Below are 20528 nucleotides of genomic sequence, written 5' to 3' on the forward strand. Positions count from 1 at the left end.
TAAATCAAATTAAAAAAAAAAACAAAACAGGAGTCTTCAGTCAGTATGCTAAAAAAAATAAATAAAAAGATTTATTAATCTTTTGGAGATTAATCTATACTAGCATATACCGTCCAAAATTCAGCTTCGGGAATTTTAAGATCTGTGGACTTCAACTCCCAGAATTCCCCAGCCAGCATGAGAGTTGAAGTCCATAGATATCTTGAAAAGTGTGAGAAATGGTCCTAAGTCGAATTAATGAATTAAAAGATTTTTAATATTTTTTAGTATTTTATATATTCAAATTTTAAAATTGGTTTTAAATTGATTGGGGTTTTAATTTGTCTGGACCAAAACTGTTTAATTTGATTTTAATTCTACTTTTTAAATTTTGTATGTATGTATTTTATTGTTTGGCTGTGCACCACCCTGAGTCCTTCGGGAGTAGGGCGGTATAGAAATCAAATCAAATAAATAAAATAAAATAAATAAATAAGTCACATTTTTCGGTGGCGTTGTAACTCCGGTCGCTAAATGAACCGTTGTAAATCGGGGACTACCAGTAGTCCTCGAGTTACAACCAGGACCAGAATTTCCATTGTCAAGCAAGGCAGTTGTTAAGTCAGTCACAATCCGACGTTAGGACCTTTGTAAATATACGCTGGTTACCAGGCGCCCAAATTTTGATATTTTGACTGTAGCAATGTTGCGACAGTTGTTATGTGTAATCTCTGAGTAAGAAACGGCTCCTCGTCTTGCACAGGTTCAGATCATCCCAGTCCATTCTCAATGGACGATACAATATTATGGGTGCCTGGCAGAGGTGGGTTTCAGCAGGTTCTGACCAGTTCTGGAGAACCGGTAACGGAAATTTTGAGTAGTTTGGAGAACCGGTAGTAAAAATTCTGACTAGCCCCGCCCCCATCTATTCTCTGCCTCCCGAGTCCCAGCTGATTGAAAGGAAATGGGGATTTTGCAGTAACCTTCCCCTGGAGTTCGGAGGGAATGGAGATTTTACAGTATCCTTCCTCTGCCACGCCCACCAAGCCATGCCATGCCCACCAAGCCACACCCACAGAACCGGTAATAAATAATTTTGAAACCCACCACTGGTGCCTGGTGTATTTTTTAAAAAAGATTCTATTGTGTAACCTGTAATAGTTATAATTCTTTCAGAGGGATCAGTAATACTTTGGGCAGAAAACTTTTCAACTTTTAGCAGACCACTGCCACCTTGTGGTCTATACTGTACAGTGCAAGCAATGGCATCTAGTAAAATGCTAGATTAGCTTTTGTTTTGTTTATCTCCTGTGAGATTGATTTCTTTCTCAAGGGGGATTGGGATGAATGACTGATCTCCATTTCATCATTTTTTTATGCTGCTCGGTCACAAGATGGCACTGTCAAAATCTACCCCTCACCCTGGTTAGCTTAACTTCGAAAGATGTTCAAGATGTTGTAAGAAAAGTAAGATTATTCAAAACAGGGAAACCATGTTTTTCATTTATTATTTTATTTTGGCATCACAATTATATCTCTTCATTGCTTAGGACAAGATTTTCCTTGCTCCTCCTCTTCAAAGTCTCCCTTGGAAGAAATATTTTAGAAACTTTAACTGAAGAGGAACAAGAAAAAAAAAAGAGAGGAAAAAACAAATCCACTTTTCATGTCGTCTTCTAATGTAAGAAAAAGCTCACACGCAGAAACTGGAAATCTGCTTTCAATCATTGCTTGATTCTTCTTCTACCTTTTCCAGTCCATGATATTCTTCTCAAATAAAACAGCTCCTTCCAACTTTTGAAAACCGGAAAAAACGGGTTACTATCTAAAACTCTGCACCCTGGTGAAAAAACTATGAGAAGAAATGCTTGCCATTAAAATAAAAGATTTTCCTTCAAAGAAAAATCTAAAATCTCTCTAGCTCTGAGAAATGAGGCACTGTTTAAAGAGGTCTTGAGGTTTTTCCAAACACTGCAAAAATTTAATTTATTTAAATTACTTAAAATACATCAGTTACAGTTGTTAAATTAAATATATAATTCTATGCATGTATAGTTAAAAGTCCAACTGAGCTCAGGTTTCTTATTGTTAGACAAGAGTAGGACACCAGTTTAAATTCTTAGAATCTAAGTAAAACTTGTATAGAATTGCAGCTTAAATTCTAATCATTTATTTTTTTAATCAGAAAGAAATTTCACCATAGTCATTGTAGCTCACAATTTATGTGCCTAGAATTGCAGCCTTGAATTGAGTCCCAGATGCAGATAGCGCTTCGAAGTGCTATCGAGATTATTACTAACCGCACAGTCCTTCCCCCCAAAAAGTAAGAAAAAATAAATGCTGAATTTTCCGAGGCTTCTTCGCTGATTGGAGAATGAGAGTTTTAAAGATTTTTTTTCTCCCCTTTAACCAGTCGACACCGTATTATAGAAGTGTCCTAAGAAACAAAACAGAAATAATGAGATTTATCCTGATTTGCATGGGAAGATATAAAGAGGTTGAGTTTAGTTAATGCCTTGGACGTCCATTTAAAAAGATTTTTCCACATTCGGAACGCAATACAGGTAGTCCTCCACTTATGACAATTCATTTAGTGATCTTGGAAGTGACAACGGCGCTGAAAAAAGCGACTTAGGATCGGTTTTTTTCACACTTACGACCGTTGTAAGCCTCCCCGTGGTCACGTGATCAAAACTCAGACAGCTCGGCAACTGACTCGCATTTATGACGTGTGTGTGTGTGTGTGTGTGACATGATCCCCTTTTGCGACCTTCTGCCAAGATTCACTTAACAGCGGCAAGTGATTTGCTCATCAGCTGTGGCCAAAAGGGTCATAAAATCGGGCACACTTAACTTCCTCGTTTAGCAACGGAAATCCTACTCCCGACTGTGGTCATAAGTTGAGGACTACTAGCCTCCAAACGAAGGTCCAGTTATAGGAAATATAATTCACGATTTATTCCAGTCTCATGGAGAAACTTAGCCCCTTCCAATCTCAGAGAAGAAATACCGATAATCAGACAAGTGCAGCATCCAAAGATATAAATTCTGCAGAAATGGCGTTTTTTTTACATACTTCTTCATTAGGGAGAACGATTGAACGCTTTATAAGGGAAGCAGAGGGCCGAACCCTTTTGAACGTGGTGTTTTTTTAAAAAGAAAGAAAAAGAAAAAAAAAGGAAAGAAAATACTTACTTTCAAATCCACCGAGGAACCAGCCATATTAAACCTCCGCCTTACAATATCTCCCACTTCCTTCTCTAAAATTTCCTGGGTGGTCCCTTTGACGTCAATATAGTAGCAGTCACTACTGGCGTAATGGCAAGAAATAGCCTGCATTAAGAGAGAGGGAGAGAGAGGGAGAGGAAGGAAGAAAGAGGAAAAAGGGAGAAGGCGGGAAAGAGGGAGAGAGGGAGGGAGAGCGAAAAAGAGGGAGGGAGAGGGAAGGAGGGAGAGAGGGAGAGACAGGGAGAGGAAGGAGGAAAGTGGGAGAAAGCGGGAGAGGGGGGAGAGGGAGAGGGAAAGGGAGGGAGAGAGGAAGGAGGAGAAGAGGGGGGAGAGAGAGAAGCGAGTGGGAGAGGAGGAGGAGAGGGAGGGAGGGAGAGGAGGAGGAGAGGGTGGGAGGGAGGAAGAAAGAAAGAGGGAGAGAGAGGAGGAGAGAGAAAGGGAGGGAGGAAGAGAGGGGGAGAGCAAGAGGGAAAGAGGGAGAGCAAGAAGGAGGGAGGGAGAAAGGGAGGGAGAGAGGGAGGGAGAGAGAGGAAGAGGAGAGAAGGAGGAGAGGGGAGAAGGAGAGAGAAGGGAGTGGGACAGGAGGAGGAGAGGGAGGGAGAGGAGGAGGAGAGGGAGGGATGGAGGAAGAAAGAAAGAGGGAGAGAGGAGGAGAGAGAGGAAGGGAGGGAGGAAGAGAGAGGGGAGAGCAAGAGGGAAAGAGGGAGAGCAAGAAAGAGGGAGGGAGAAAGGGAGGGAGAGAGGGAGGGAGAGAGGAAGGAGTAGGAGAGGGGGGAGAGTGAGAGGGGAGTGGGAAGGGGGAGGGAGAGGATGGAGAGAGGAAGGAGGAGAGAGGGAGAAGGAGGGAGAGAGGGAGAGAGGGAAGAAAGAAGGGAGAGAGAGAGGGAGAAGGAGGAGAGGGGGAGAGGGAGAGAGAAGGGAGTGGGAGAGGAGGAGGAAGAAAGAAAGAGAGGGAGGGAGAAGAGGAGAGAGAGAAAGGGAGGGAGGAAGAGAGAGGGGAGGGAAAGAGACAGAGAGAAGTTTATTTTCACTATTAAATGCGAATTGGCCACGTTCCAAGCCTTATTAACCAAAACCATTAAGAAAGAGGCCCAAATAAATGTTCAGGTAAGACACAGAAAGTCCTTGCTTTGAACCCCGCAGGTGAGGGTCTCGGGGGACCTTCCGACGCCCTTCAGACATTATGGGTGTCTGGATTACCTTCCGAAATCCTTCCGTCCTGTTTCTTCCGGAGCCGTGAATGATCAAGGGGTGGAAGAAGACGGTGTCTCCTTTCTCCATGGGGAGGTGGACTCTGGGAAGACTCTCGTCGTAGTCATGGATCCCATGGTACATCTTGTTTACACCACCCTGGGGGGAAAAAACAAGGTAGAACTGGATGACAGGCAGGGGGTGGGGGGACCGTCAGAACTTTGAATCCGGGTTGCAAGTTCCTTTTTTTCAGGTCGGTCGCTAAGTGATTTCATTGGTCGCAAGTCGAGGACTACCCGTACCCTAGCTTTTTGACGCCAATCATGCCTGTCCCTCTCCGTCGTTTACCTCCCAATCCGGGTATTTGTGCTCCTTCAGGCAGCCCTTGTGAGTCCCTGGCAACACAACCAGGCATCCGTTTGTCCGGTCCACCTTTTGCATTGCGGTCCAGGCACAAACAACTCGGTTGGCAGGCCGGAAGGGGAAGTAATGAAGATCCTGATGCAAAGGATGACGAGAGGTTTTCTTGCCTGGAAAGGAGGAGAAATTCCTTGGTCTCAGAAAGAGGGAGTAACCCTAGCAACAAAGGAGAATTATTTCTGGCGCAGGGTTGACAGGAGGGGGTCCCTGGTGCTCCCTGAGCTTCTTCTCACCTGTTAATTCACCTGCGTCTCACCTGTATCGGGAGGTTTATTGATCAGCATGGTGTGCATAGCCATGATGTCTGGCCCCGTGAAGCATTCGACGTATTTTAAGATCTAAAGGAAACAAAACCAGCTCAGAAAAGAAAGAGATATTTAAAGCCGCCACAAATCCTTACGATGGAATGATTAAAAACCAAAAAGCGATACGGAAAATAGCCGGCGGTAACTGTCAGATCTGCCATCATGGGGCTTCGGCTCTGCTTCGCTTGGATGGCAGCCTAACAGAAAGGGTGATACAGGGGCATACATACACGGTTAGGAAAAAATGACAGAGCAGCATGTAAGATCTAAAACCAGAAATATTTTTGTTCGGTACAATGCCCGAAATATAATAAAGGGATGATGTGTTTAATATGACACCTGCTTAGTTGATTGATTGATTGACTGATTAGCCCTTGGCCCATATGAAAGTGCAGAGTTCCAGAAACAAATTATTACTAAAAAATTTGATAAAAGCAATTTAAAGTGGAATTGGAGAAACTACGATTTAAAATGAAATTGGAATAAAGTACAGTGTAAAATGACATTGGAATAAAATAACAATAATTTAAGATACAGATAAAATATGATAAAATTATATTGCAGTGTCACCCCTGCAATCTACCCCAATCAGTCCCACGTATGCCGATCTCAACCGAAGCATTTTGCTTAAGTACCGGGCTGTGTTAAATGTCATTTTCAGATACTGGCCACGCATAAGGTAAGTTCTTTTGAGATGGGAATATGTTTATGCAAATTTTTAGGATTTTGGAACAGTCCCGTTTTCACCTGAGGTAAGGTGCAGTACCGAAAGAGCTCCTCGCTATAGATGAAATCCTGCAATTTGGAAACGTTATTCTCGTCGGCTTCAGACTTGACAATCGTGATGTCTTTCATGATGGTTATTCCAAGCACCTTCACTTCCTTTCTGCATATCTTTACAAACTCCTCTCTGAAAACAGGGTTAAAAAGAAAAGAAAAGGGGAAAGCATTTTAAATTGGCATCAGAACTCCTCTACTTTTGCATTCATTCTGCGTAAAGCTTTCCATTGGGAATCAAAAAGGAATTATTCCAGAGTACTGGAGGCTAAATCATAAGATGAACGGTCGAGGGAGTTAGATATGTCTGTTGTGGCCCGTTGGTGACCTGCAGAGCTGGCAGTGAGGAGGCTGGGGAGGAACATGGGCCAGTCCTGGAGTCTGGGGAAGGCTCGGATGAGGGCTCTGCGTCAGAGATAGAGAGGGGGCCAGGGCCATCTGGGAGTGATGCGCGGACTCCGAAGCCCCAGAGTCGGACAGCAGAGAGGCAGAGGAACAGGAGGAGCCTGTTCCCAGTATGCACATGCGCAGAGCTGCCAGAAGGCAAGAACGATTAAAAAGGGGGGGGGACTCAGGAGTAAGGCTTAGAGATGATTGGCCCCTCCCATAAGTCATAAAAGAGGAGCAAACGGACGTGAGCCTTTGCAGGAAGCAATTAGTTCATAGAGTCAATTCAAGCTCTGAGAAGTCCGTTTTGACTCTGTGCTCCGTTTGGCCTTGCAAAACTAATGGACAATTAGGTCTCTGGCAGCGTTTCAAGGGAGGTAAAGGTGGGTGCTTATCAACATTACCCTGAAAGACTGTGTCCACTCGAGCAGACATCGGTCAGAATCTGCACAGGCTGTTTGTGAACCATTACGGGCTGTGAATGACCGTAATTCACAGCCGTCTCAATAAAAGAGGGTTTTTTGGGGACTAAGATTGTGATTTATGCTTTCCCAGGAAGCCTAGGTCAGAACAATGTCTAGCTATCAAAGAGGAGGACTAGAGGTGACATGACAGATATCTTCCAGTATTTGAGGGGCTGTCACAAGGAAGAGGGGGTTGACTTATTCTCCAAAGCACATGAGGATAGGACTAGAAGCAGAATTACAAGAGTTGGAAGGGACATCGGAGATCTTCTAGTCCTACCCCCTGCTCAGGCAGGAAACTTATATCATTTCAGACAAACTGCTGTCCAATCTCTTCTTGAAGACCTCCAGGGATGGAGCACCCACAACTTCTAGAGACAAGTTGTTCCTGTCACGAGTAAATGCCTTATTCTCAAATGGGGAAAATGTATATTCACAGAGTATCAGGGGTTAATTTATTCTTCTTTCTTAATGTATTCATATGTAACCACTCCCATCCATTACTCCGCCTCATTGATATAAAAGGGGATGTACGCACCTCCTACTTGCTTCTATCTACGATCATTCAGTGAATATAGAATGCCTACTGTAAATAGATAGTACTTTGTTTGAATACTTCGTTCCTGAATCATTTATTGAGTCTGATCCTCAAATTTATGCAACAATCTGGTAGCAGAGGATGGTTGAACTGACTAAATAAAAATAGACATGCCTAAGAAAGAAAATTCCAAAAACAAAAGAGAAAGACCCAACACCAGGGCACACAATAAAGAGATGGAAACGGATCAAGAAATGATCAATGAATCTACAACTATAATAACAAAAGAATCTGAAAACTGCACTACAGACAGCGAAGAGGTAATCGATGAAACTGATGACCAAGAAGAGAACGAGATAGAAAACAACGATCTCAGATCAGAGATACTGAGACTACTGAAAAGCCAAAAAGATGACAAAAATCTCATCGCGAACCTCCAAGACATCATAAAAGACAGCGGAGCAGCGAGAGAAAACCACATCGTAATAACCGAACCTAAAGACCTAAAAATGGTGAGCGAATTGCCTATAGATAAGAATATAACAAAAAGAAAGACTAACGGTCCTGCACAAAATTTCGAATGGCAGTCATCTTGGTTTCAACAGACCACTAAGATGAGCGAAGCAGAGCCAATCAGAAAACAGAATTCAAAATGTCTGGCGCGAAAAGCCCTACATAGTGTGAAAGATAAAAAAGAAAAAATCTACTCTTCAGAAGAATCTGATACAGACATCGAAGAAACTTCAATCGAACTACAAATAGAGTCAGCCATGAAAACTCTCTTTGCAACATTTGGTCCAAATTTAAAAATTACAAAAAAATCAACGAGAGCTGCCGATCAAAGAATAAAGAAAAGACAGGCAAGCAAGCAAACGTCTCAGAATCTACCCGCTTCTATCCGGACGGCGAGAACACCAACACCTGAGCCCAGAGAACCTTGCAAATACTCCCCCATGCCGCAGACGCTTCCAGGAGCCAGAGACCTCAACCAGGACAACTTCAGCGAAAGGAAGCAAGCGCCAGTCATCACCTGGACACCAAAGATCGAACCGGAGACCGAGTCATCGGAGGAAGAGCACTACGAGGGAGCTACAGCAACGAGAACCTCTCCCGACAGCTTCAGAAGCGAAATGAGCAACGCGCATGCGCAAACACACGCAGACAACTACGGAGGACATGAAGAACAGAGAGAACCATTCAGACTCATTGCGAGCATACCTACACCTTTCTGCAACTATCAACATTTACAAGATCATGGACAACCTCCAGTTGTAAGTAATGGAACAAATAATATTGCCCAATGAACTTGCCCAATGATTTCCCAAAACTAAGAATAGATGGTATTAATTTACAAGAATGGTGTCAACAATTTCAGGTTGTTTTTCTAAAAGAGAATTTATTATTTTTCATAACTAACCCTCCCAAAAAGCCTTGGACTCTAAAATTGGACTGCCTGCACCACAGAGCATTCTACTTATTAATATCTAGTATATCTCCTGCTATGTATCATAGTATTAAGCATAATCTGACTGTCTCAGAAATTATTCATTGCATGTTTAAATTGTTTCATAGTGAAAGCGTAGCAACCACAACAAGAATGTCTAAAGATTTCTTCTCAGCCAGGATAAAACCTGGGACTACTGTAAGTGAACATTTAATATCACTAAACAAAATCAGAGCAGAACTACATTTAAGGGGAGAAATAATATCAGACCAAACAATGAAAAGTGTTATCATTAATTCATTAGACTCATCATGGGATAACTACATATCACATTTAGACACAATTAATTTGGGATACCTATCCATAGAAAACTTATCAAATAAGCTAATAGCTGAAGATAATCTAAGAAGAAGCTGCTGCAATACACACATAGAACATAGACAAACTAAGAGAGTAGTATTTCAAGAAAAACATCGAGAATCAATTGAATGTTATAATTGTGGATCCAAAGAACATTGTAGAAGAGATTGTCCTAAATTTCTTAGAGAAAGACAAGAACATGACTATAGGAGCAGATATCATAACAGACAATCATCTATTGATAGATATAGATATAGAAACTCACCTAATTTTAGAGAACGTAGAGGGGGCAGAGATAATTCAAGAGATAGAAAATCTGGATCATTAAATGGATTAGATAAACATAATATAACTAACATACAAAATTCAAGGGATAATGCTTGGCTCATTGATTCTGGGGCAACTAATCACACAACACATGACAAAAAAATACTATCTTCCTTTATAGAAGATAAATTTGTAATTAAGGTAGCCAATCAAGAAAAAGTCCAAGTTGTTGGAAGAGGAAATGTAAATTTACCCGGTCTAGGGAAAATAGAGGGGGTATTATTAATACCAGAAATACCTCATAACATACTTAGTGTAATAAAACTAAGCAGAGATTCTGACATAAATATAGTATTCTCAAAAGGAAAAGCATTCCTAGAGAAAAACAAAACAAATTTGGGTAGTGTGGTTATCAAAGGGGGCCTACCATATTTAATCACAGAAGAAAAATGGCTACACAATATTGATTCAAACATGGAAGATGACACTAACATAGAGAATGAAGACAACAGCAATAGTATAATGAGGAACATGAAACAAACCATAATCACAAAAACACATCTATTGGTGATACACTCAATAACAAAAAACCTACGATTGGAAAACCAATTCACGATGAATGTGCACATATATTACATAGAAAGTTAGGACATGCTAGTTTTCCTGTAGTACAAAAAATGATTGAACATGCTGAAGGTGTTAAAATAAAAAATTGTAAAAATTATTTGGAATGTTCAGTATGTAAATCCTCGAAACTCAGAACTAATCCCAAGCCAAAAAGGGCAACAAGATCATCTAATCACATTTTTGATCTGGTACATATGGATCTAGTTGGTCCATTAACCCCATCAATCACATATAAAAAACGATATTTTCTAACTATTGTAGACGACTATAGTCGTTATGGGTTTGTCTATACTTTAAAACACAAAGATGAAACATTTCAAAAATTTAAAGAGTTTTATAAACGTGTAGAAACACAACACAATATTAAAATAAAACAAATCATGACAGACAGGGGATCTGAATTCATGTCAAAAAATTCTCCCAATGGCTAAAAGACAAAGGAATGTTACACTTCACATCTAGCCCTTTCTCTGCATTCCAAAATGGAGTGGTAGAACGAAAGAACTCGACACTACAAACCATGATTAGATGCACATTAGAAGATGCTGGCTTAGGAAAACAATTCTGGTCAGAAGCCTTATTATATTCCAATTATACTCAAAACAGAACTTGGTCCAGCGTCATAAATAAAACACCATATGAACTAATGTATAATAGAAAACCTAAGATAACACACATGCACATATTTGGAGTCACAGCGGATGTACACATACCAAAACAATTGAGACATAAAGGAGAGAACGTATCCAGAAGACTTAGATTCATGGGATACGAAACAGGCACAAAAGGGTACAGATTTATTGATAATAACAACAAATTCATAATTTCTAGAACAGCTGTATTTCATGAACAGGCCAATTGGTCTAAGATACATCTTAATGAGATATTCCCAATTACAAAGACAGACATTAAATATCAAGACAAAATAGAAAGAGAAGAACACAATCACAACATACATGAAAACAAAAATAAAACATGGACGAATAGTCACCCCAGAATAAAAACAGATTCATTAACCAAAAAGGAAGCAAGATACCTACACGATAACGATAGCAAACCAGAAAAAACAATCAGATGTAACAGAAATCAAGTGCCAAGTAAATATAAGGATTACATAATGTACATGAATAATGAAACATCAACACCCAACACATACGAGGAAGTATTAAAGCTCCCCATTGAAGAAAGAAAAAAATGGGAATTAGCCATGGCCAAAGAAATGGACAGTTTGCGAGAATTAAATGTATTCACACCAACTCCTGCACCTAAGGACAAAACAATTATAGGCACCAGATGGATATTCAAAATTAAAAATCTGGAAGAAGGCAACACATTATATAAAGCTAGATTAGTTGCACAAGGTTACGCTCAAAAGTATCCTGAGGATTACACAGACACATACTCTCCCACTGTAAGGACTGAGAGTGTTAAAACAGCTTTACTTATAGCATCTGCACTTAATCTTTATGTCTTTCAATATGATATACAAACTGCATATTTACATGCAAAGCTTGATAAAGAGATATATGTAAGAGCACCTCACAGCCAATACACAAACAAAAATGAAACTTGGTTATTGAACAAAAGTTTGTACGGACTAAAGCAATCCGGCAAACGTTGGTATGAATGTTTGGTCAATGTACTCAAAACTATGAATTTCAATGCCACAACTGCAGACAATTGTTTCTTTGTTAAAAAAGAAGGTGACTCATTAGAATTCGTGTTAATTTATGTGGATGACATTTTATATATTGGTAAACATAAAGAGAAAAGAGATACATTTGTAACAAAACTAAATGAACATTTTTCTTTAAAATCACTGGGAAAAGTAAATAAATATCTTGGAGTTCAAATCAGTAAGACAAAAAAAGGATTTAAATTATCTCAAAAAGATAAAATCATAGAGCTCCTGAATAAATGTAATTTGAATGATGCTAAACCTTGTGATACTCCAATGCAAGCCGATTTTCTAAGAAACATGGATGAATCATCCCCTGAATTTAAAGATAATACACTTTACAGATCAGTTATTGGTTCCCTTTAGTATATATCTAATTGGACTAGACCTGATATTGCCTTACCCCTTAATCTGTTATCCAGATATGTTAGTAAACCCTTAATGTATCATTGGGAAGCCATTAAACGAGTATTAAGGTATTTAAAGCACAGCTTAGACTTCTGCCTACTATTGGAACCCAATAATGTTAAAGAACCCATTCTTACTTGTTACGCTGATGCAGATTGGGCAGGTGACACTAAGTGCAGAAAAAGCACCTCAGGTTATATATTCTTTCTTAACAATTGTCCGGTCTACTGGTATACAGGGAAACAAGATTTAGTAGCCACATCAACAACTGAGGCAGAATATGTTTGTTTGTCTAAAGCCTCCAATAATCTTGTATGGTTTAATGATTTATTATCAGATGTTTGGAAAAATCCTTCATTACCATTTATCATACATGAAGATAACAAAGCTGCTATAGAGATATCTAGATCTGATGCTATTGGTCAAAGATCCAGGCATATAGATATCAAATTCAAACACGTAAGACAATTATCTCAAGATGGATTCATTAAAGCCATTCACGGCGAAACAGCAGAACAAATAGCTGACATATTAACTAAGCCTTTGCAATCTAAACAACACAAATATTTAACTTCTAAACTACAAGTTTTATATTGTTCTGAATCTGAATGTAATTATTGTTGTATGTCGAATCGGCATTTAGAGGGGGATTTGTCACAAGTAAATGCCTTATTCTCAAATGGGGAAAATGTATATTCACAGAGTATCAGGGGTTAATTTATTCTTCTTTCTTAATGTATTCATATGTAACCACTCCCATCCATTACTCCGCCTCATTGATATAAAAGGGGATGTACGCACCTCCTACTTGCTTCTATCTACGATCATTCAGTGAATATAGAATGCCTACTGTAAATAAATAGTACTTTGTTTGAATACTTCGTTCCTGAATCATTTATTGAGTCTGATCCTCAAATTTATGCAACAGTTCCACTGACTAATTGTTCTCACTGCCAGGAAATCCCTCCTTAGTTCTAGATTGGATCTCTCCATGGTTAGTTTCCATCCCGTTGTTTCTTGTTCTGCCTTCTGGTGTCTTGGAGAATAGGTTGTCCACCTTCTTCTTTGTGGGTGGAAAGAGGGATGCAACCTTGAAGTAAGGAGAAACTTCCTGACAACAATGAATCAATGGAATAGTTTTCAAAAACCATATTGGAAAACCTTTTGAGCAGTACGGTATAAGATCTTCTGCCTTGGGCTAGAAGCAGGGGTGCAATGCTACCGGTTCAGGCCGGTTCGATCCGAACCGGTAGTAACAAATGTGAGTGGTTCGCCGAACCGGTAGTAAAAAGTAAAAGTAAAAAAGGAGTTCCGATGATGGCACAGCACAGGCGGGCAATAGGTAGTTTAAAAATGCTTTTAAAAAGTAAAGAAAAGGTTCAATCACCTGTGACAATCAGCCGTGCGATCCTTGGAACTTTTTTTTTAAAACTCTTTAAAGCATTTTTTACTACCTATTGGGGGAAGTCCCTTTTTTGCTCCCAGGAGGCTTCCCTGAGGTCTGCTAGGCCAAAAATACATAGTGTTGGTGGGTGCTGCGAAAGAAAGAAAGAAAGAAAGAAAGAAAGAAAGAAAGAAAGAAAGAAAGAAAGAAAGAAAGAAAGAAAGAAAGAAAGAAAGAAAAGGGAGGGAGGGAGGGAGGGAGGGAAAAAGAAGAGGAAGGAAGGACCACAAACCTGGCACCAGACGCAGCTTCAGAGGATACCTTGAAAGAGCACAGCAATCAATCCAGGGCTAGAAGGGACCTGGAAGTCATCTAGTCCAACCCCCTGCTCCAGCAGGACATTGTTAAAGTGAGTTTCTGTCTTTTGATCCTCCCGGTCACATGATCCCCCAGTCATATAGCCACGCCCACCCAGTCACATGACCCCCACCAAGCCAGCCAACGAAGCCACGTCCACAGAACCGGTAGGAAACGTTTTTAGATTTCCCCACTGGCTAGAAGCCCTTTGGGGTTCCTTCCCAATTCTATGATTGTATGTCCTAAGAGATCCGTTTTTTGAAAATTCACAGGATATAAGCCAAGGGTTCTCCAAGTGTAGATTGCAAGCTGCCACCTACACTTATGTCCTTGCTTGCTTATTTATTGTCCACGCCGCTGGACATTCTCATGCCACAATTATAATAATAAAAAAAGCACAGTAAACAACAATTAAAACTTCCCTGTCGTAATTACAAAAATTATGCACAATTTTGCACAACTCCAGATGATCCAGTTACAACCACCTTCTGGAGTTACAGAAACTCTGACTGCAGTGACATAGTTCATTAAGAGCAATTCCTAGTTTGCTCAAATGACATGGTTTCCAATTGACTTCTTACAGTGGGAGTCGCCAAACCTGGCAAATTTAAAACTTGTGGACTTCAGCTCCCATAATTCTTGAAGTTGTGGGCTTCAATTTCCAGAATTCTTGGAGTTGTGGGCTTCAACCACCAGAATTCTTGGACTTGTGGGCTTCCACTCCCAGAATTCTTGGATTTGTGGGCTTCAACTCCCAGAATTCTTGGAGTTGTGGACTTCCACTCCCAGAATTCTTGGATTTGTGGGCTTCCATTCCCAGAATTCTTGGATTTGTGGGCTTCCAGAATTCTTGGACTTGTGGACTTCAACCACCAGAATTCTTGGATTTGTGGGCTTCCACTCCCAGAATTCTTGGACTTGTGGGCTTCCACTCCCAGAATTCTTGGACTTGTGGACTTCAGCTTTCTGGGAGTTGAAGTCCAGGTGTGCCAAGTTTGGAGAGCCCTGTCTTAGAGCAATTCAAGGTGTTGGGTTGAATGTTTTCAGCCACACGGGTCAAGGATACCTATCTTTCTTTTACCTGAAGCGCTCAATATCTTCATCAGCCACCAGATTTTTGATGATGAGATATCCATTGTCCTCATAGAAACGTCTCTGCTCTGGAGTTAAGACGTCATTATCCAAGGTGTAACTGTGGAGACATGAAATATTGATTTTTTTTGTATTTTTGTATTGAAGTGGAATGAAAACCTGAACTCCCTGGCTGAGGAATTCTGGGAGTTGAAGTCTACAAGACTTAAAAGGATATTGCAAAATCTCCATTCCCTGCCCACTCCAGGGGAAAGATATTGCAAAATCTCCATTCCCACCCCACTCCGGGGGAAGGATATTGCAAAATCTCCATTCCCTCCCTACTCCGGGGGAAGGATATTGCAAAATCTCCATTCCCACCACACTCCGTGGGAAGGATATTGCAATATCTCCATTCCCACCCCACTCTGGGGGAAGGATATTGCAAAATCTCCATTCCCACCCCACTCCGGGGGAAGGATATTGCAATATCTACATTCCCTCCCCAGTCCAGGGGAAGGATATTGCAAAGTCCCCATTCCCACCCCACTCCGGGGGAAGGATATTGCAAAATCTCCATTCCCTCCCCACTCCGGGGGAAGGATATTGCAAAATCCCCATTCCCACCCCACTCCGGAGGAAGGATATTGCAAAATCTCCATTCCCACCCTACTCCGGGAGAAGGATATTGCAAAATCTCCATTCCCACCCTACTCCGGGAGAAGGATATTGCAAAATCTCCATTCCCTCCCTACTCCGGGGGAAGGATATTGCAAAATCTCCATTCCCACCCTACTCCGGGAGAAGGATATTGCAAAATCCCCATTCCCACCCCACTCCGGAGGAAGGATATTGCAAAATTTCCATTCCTACCCCACTCTGGGGGAAGGATGTTGCAATATCTACATTCCCTCCCCAGTCCAGGGGAAGGATATTGCAAAGTCCCCATTCCCACCCCACTCCGGGGGAAGGATATTGCAAAATCTCCATTCCCTCCCCACTCCGGGGGAAGGATATTGCAAAATCTCCATTCCCTCCCCACTCCGGGGGAAGGATATTGCAAAATCTCCATTCCCTCCCCATTCTGGGGCCAGCTAGAGGTGGTATTTGCCTCTGAACTACTCAAAATTTCCGCTACCGGTTCTCCAGAACCTGTCAGAACCTGCTGGATTTCACCCCTGATATACTCTTTTGTATACAGTAGAACTTCTGGTCACAACCATAATTTGTTCCATAACTTTGGTCCGAACCCGATTTGGTCGTCACCCGAACCTAACCAAAATTAATGCAAAATTAATGCAGCGGCCACACGTGGGTCGCTGTTGTTTGTAAACAAACAACAGGAAATTTGGCGCTTACAAAACACACTGATACGGTCGTGGTCAGAAGCGTCCGTGACCAGAGGTTCTATTGTGCTTGGTATTGTGTTGCACATGCCTTCTAGATGTCTGTAGAGGGGGTGGGTGGGTTTCCTACTTATCTTTACTACTGGTTTGCATTGTGCTCGTGTGTGCGCGCTCTCTTCTGCGCATGCACAGATCACTTACGATGACGTCCGGGTCAGTGGGCGGAGCCTCCCACCGGTTTTACTACCGGTTCTTGCAAGCCGGTCTGAACCGGGGGCAACCCACCACTGGTCTGTAGAGGTTCTCCGTCCTCTAGGTCATGGTTGTCCCAAAGGTGCTTTTTTCAGAAGGAAAAAAAGACTTTCTTGGGGTTTTTTTCTTTTGAAGACGTTTTGCTTCTCATCTAAGAAGCTTCTTCAGCTCTGACAAGATTCCATTCCTCACTATCCTGTCAAGAGCTGAAGAAGCTTCTTGGATGAGAAGCGAAACGTCTTCAAAAGAAGAAACCCAAGAAAGTCCAGTTGCCTCCTGAAAAAAGCACCTTTGGGATGTCTTCTACGTGTTACTGGGGCAAGGAGTGGCAGGTTATCTCTGAAAATGAGACATATTCATAAAAATAAAAAGAACCCAAATTGGCTGAACTCTAAACTACTTTTTCTTTTTTATTTTGGATTTGATTTATATGCCGCCCTTCTCCGGAGACTCAGGGCAGCTTACAATGCGCTAAGCAATAGCCTTCATACTTTTGTATATTTTATACAAAGTCAGCTTATTGCCCCCACAATCCGGGTCCTCATTTTATCTACCTTAGAAAGGATGGAAGGCTGAGTCAACCTTGAGCCTGGCGAGATTTGAACTTGGAGTAAATGCAGGCAGCTGATGTTAATAACAGTGCTTTAGTCTGCTGCACCACCAGGGCTCTTGACTTACCAAAGAGAATTCACTTTTACAAACCAAAATCAAAAACTACTGAACCCCACATAAACCTACTGCTAAATACACGTTATTGCTTAACGCCCGCCCTGAGTCTCCGGAGAAGGCGGCATATAAATCAAATTTTAAAAAAAAGGGAGCAAAATGAAGCAAACTTTTAAATCTGTGTTTTTTCATCCAGGAAAATCAAAGTAAAGTTCCACTCACCGGAACTGCGTTGGGCATGTCACAGGACCAACCTGGGCTGAAGTTGGAAAAGGTGTCTTGACATCAAATTAAGAAAATTTTTAAAAATGGCTTTGATGGCAGAAGTTCCCGTGGGAAACACACTCGGAACGCATTTATAATCAGGAGTTTGAGAGGAGTTGCTCTCATAAAACGGAAAGAAATTAAATACAATAGAGCATCTTCCCATCTAAATGATCCCCGCCCCTCCCGAGTTCTCTTACAGCTGGCACCAAAGTCCCGGGATAGGCGACCCAGAGGCCCAGGTGGGCAGGAGAAGGATACGAATCCGGCGGGGGGAAGCAGGTGCCGGAGCAAGATCCCCAGCCGGAGGGGCGCGCTGCGTTGCTTCCCGAGCCTCTCCATGGCGCGAGGGTCCTTGGCGAATCAGCCGGGCGCTTCTGCCGCTCAGGGTCTCGGAGACCCGCTGGTCGGGCTCGGATATAGCCGGCAAGGGGCGGAGAAGGGAAGCAGGGCAGCCCAGGTGCCCGGGAGGCGGCGTCGGAAGGCGGGCGACCGGCCAAGAGGCGCCCCCGCTGCGCCCTTCCCAAGAAGCGCCCCCGCTGCGCGCTCGCCCGGCTGGAAAGGAGCGAAGCGAAGGGACTTGCGCGTTGCAAGAGAGGCTTTGAGAAGAGTCCGCTATTTTAGAATTCATCAGGGTTGTATTTTATGTATGTTATGTATTTTATGCTCAGCATTTATCCGTTGTTGCTTGTCTGCACACTGAGAGCTTCTGCACCGGAGACAAAGTCCTTGTGTGTCCCATCACACTTGGCCATTGGGATTCTCCTCTTCTCTTCTCTTCTCTTCTCTTCTTTCTCTTCTCTTCTCTTCTCTTCTGTTCTCTTCTCCCCTTCCATATTCTATTCTATTCTATTCTATTCTATTCTATTCTATTCTATTCTATTCTATTCTATTCTATTCTATTCTACATTCTCTTCTGTTCTTTTCTCTTCCTCTCCTCTCCTCTTCCATATTCTATTCTATTCTATTCTATCCTATTCTATTCTATTCTATTCTACATTCTCTTCTGTTCTCTTCCTCTCCCCTTCCATATTCTATTCTACCCTACATTCTCTTGTTTTTTTCTCTTCCTCTCCTCTCCTCTTCCATATTCTATTCTATCCTATCCCATCCTACATTCTCTTCTGTTCTCTTCCTCTCCCCTTCCATATTCTATTCTGTTCTGTTCTGTTCTGTTCTGTTCTGTTCTGTTCTGTTCTGTTCTGTTCTGTTCTGTTCTATTCTATTCTATCCTATCCCATCCTACATTCTCTTCTGTTCTCTTCCTCTCTCCTTCCATATTCTGTTCTATGCTTTCTCTTCTCTTCTGTTCTATTCAAAAGCTGAGATTGTAGACGCTCCATTTGAGGACAGCGCTGGACAGCCTTAGAAAGTTAGATGTATTGTATCTCTATAACCATCTTTCTCAAGGTTGGCAATTTTAACATGTGGGGACTTCAACTCCCAGAAGCCCCGAGCCAACAGAAGACAAGCAGAGTGCATCCATGAATACTAACTAGCAGTCCAAAGACTCTTTAATTGCCCAACCCATGGACAGCCTTAGCCGTAGTTTCAGCAGGGAAACTCTGAGCATCCCGAACCAAGCTAAGTCTAAAAAAGGATGGAGAATTTCTGGAAACCTGGCATTCGACACAACAGAAGAGCCTGGTGGCCCAGCAGACTAATAGCCTGTTATTAACATTCAGCTGCCTGCAATTACTGCAGGTTCGAATCTCGCCAAGGCTCAAGGTCGACTCAGCCTTCCATCCTTTCTAAGGTAGGTAAAATGAGGACCCGGTTTGTGGGGGCAATAAGCTGACTTTGTATAAATATACAAAAGTATGAAGGCTATTGCTTAGCGCATTGTAAGCCACCCTGAGTCTCCGGAGAAGGGCGTATAAATCAAATTAAAAAAAAAAAAAAACAGGAGTCTTCAGTCAGTATGCTAAAAAAATAAATAAAAAGATTTATTAATCTTTTGGAGATTAATCTATACTAGCATATACCGTCCAAAATTCAGCTTCGGGAATTTTAAGATCTGTGGACTTCAACTCCCAGAATTCCCCAGCCAGCATGAGAGTTGAAGTCCATAGATATCTTGAAAAGTGTGAGAAATGGTCCTAAGTCGAATTAACGAATTAAAAGATTTTTAATTTTTAATATTTTTTAGTATTTTATATATTCAAATTTTAAAATTGGTTTTAAATTGATTGGGGTTTTAATTTGTCTGGACCAAAACTGTTTAATTTGATTTTAATTCTACTTTTTAAATTTTGTATGTATGTATTTTATTGTTTGGCTGTGCACCACCCTGAGTCCTTCGGGAGTAGGGCGGTATAGAAATCAAATCAAATAAATAAAATAAAATAAATAAATAAGTCACATTTTTCGGTGGCGTTGTAACTCCGGTCGCTAAATGAACCGTTGTAAATCGGGGACTACCAGTAGTCCTCGAGTTACAACCAGGACCAGAATTTCCATTGTCAAGCAAGGCAGTTGTTAAGTCAGTCACAATCCGACGTTAGGACCTTTGTAAATATACGCTGGTTACCAGGCGCCCAAATTTTGATATTTTGACTGTAGCAATGTTGCGACAGTTGTTATGTGTAATCTCTGAGTAAGAAACGGCTCCTCGTCTTGCACAGGTTCAGATCATCCCAGTCCATTCTCAATGGACGATACAATATTATGGGTGCCTGGCAGAGGTGGGTTTCAGCAGGTTCTGACCAGTTCTGGAGAACCGGTAGCGAAAATTCTGACTGGCCCCGCCCCCATCTATTCTCTGCCTCCCGAGTCCCAGCTGATTGAAAGGAAATGGGGATTTTGCAGTAACCTTCCGCTGGAGTGGGGAGGGAATGGAGATTTTACAGTATCCTTCCTCTGCCACGCCCACCAAGCCATGCCATGCCCACCAAGCCACACCCACAGAACCGGTAATAAATAATTTTGGAACCCACCACTGGTGCCTGGTGTATTTTTTTAAAAAGAGTCTATTGTGTAAGCTGTAATAGTTATAATTCTTTCAGAGGGATCAGTAATACTTTGGGCAGAAAACTTTTCAACTTTTAGCAGACCACTGCCACCTTGTGGTCTATACTGTACAGTGCAAGCAATGGCATCTAGTAAAATGCTAGAT

At 41.7% G+C, this 20528-nt stretch overlaps 1 protein-coding gene across 2 annotated transcripts; it reads right to left on the bottom strand.

Moving 5' to 3' along the window:
* Window positions 1-1932: 1932 nt before the first annotated feature.
* Window positions 1933-17841, bottom strand: LOC148112962 (phytanoyl-CoA dioxygenase, peroxisomal-like). Of its 2 annotated transcripts, XM_087874350.1 has the most exons (9): window positions 17675-17841; window positions 17372-17427; window positions 14896-15006; window positions 5871-6033; window positions 5075-5156; window positions 4747-4928; window positions 4408-4557; window positions 3175-3312; window positions 1933-2416 (listed from the first exon to the last, which is right to left on the bottom strand). In XM_087874350.1, exons 1-9 carry the CDS (start codon window positions 17753-17755, stop codon window positions 2363-2365), a joined length of 1017 nt encoding a protein of 338 aa, XP_087730476.1. In that variant the 5' UTR covers window positions 17756-17841; the 3' UTR covers window positions 1933-2362. The 2 variants fall into 2 exon arrangements, with proteins under 2 accessions (XP_087730476.1, XP_087730477.1); XM_087874351.1 differs by lacking the exons at window positions 14896-15006; window positions 17372-17427; window positions 17675-17841 and adding an exon at window positions 13750-13839.
* Window positions 17842-20528: the final 2687 nt, after the last annotated feature.

This window comes from Pantherophis guttatus, chromosome 7, assembly GCF_059756535.1.
Source record: "Pantherophis guttatus breed Tessera chromosome 7, ASM5975653v1, whole genome shotgun sequence".
Taxonomy (NCBI): Eukaryota; Metazoa; Chordata; class Lepidosauria; order Squamata; family Colubridae; genus Pantherophis; species Pantherophis guttatus.

Coding starts and splice junctions, on each gene's coding strand:
- LOC148112962 (XM_087874350.1), bottom strand. CDS start 17,755: ATGGAGAGGCTCGGGAAGCAACGCAGCGCGCCCCTCCGGCTGGGGATC. Junction 5,157..5,870: donor GGTACTGCACCTTACCTCAG/GTGAAAACGGGA, acceptor TGTTTCCTTTAG/ATCTTAAAATACGTCGAATG. Junction 3,313..4,407: donor GGACGGAAGGATTTCGGAAG/GTAATCCAGACA, acceptor CTCTTAATGCAG/GCTATTTCTTGCCATTACGC.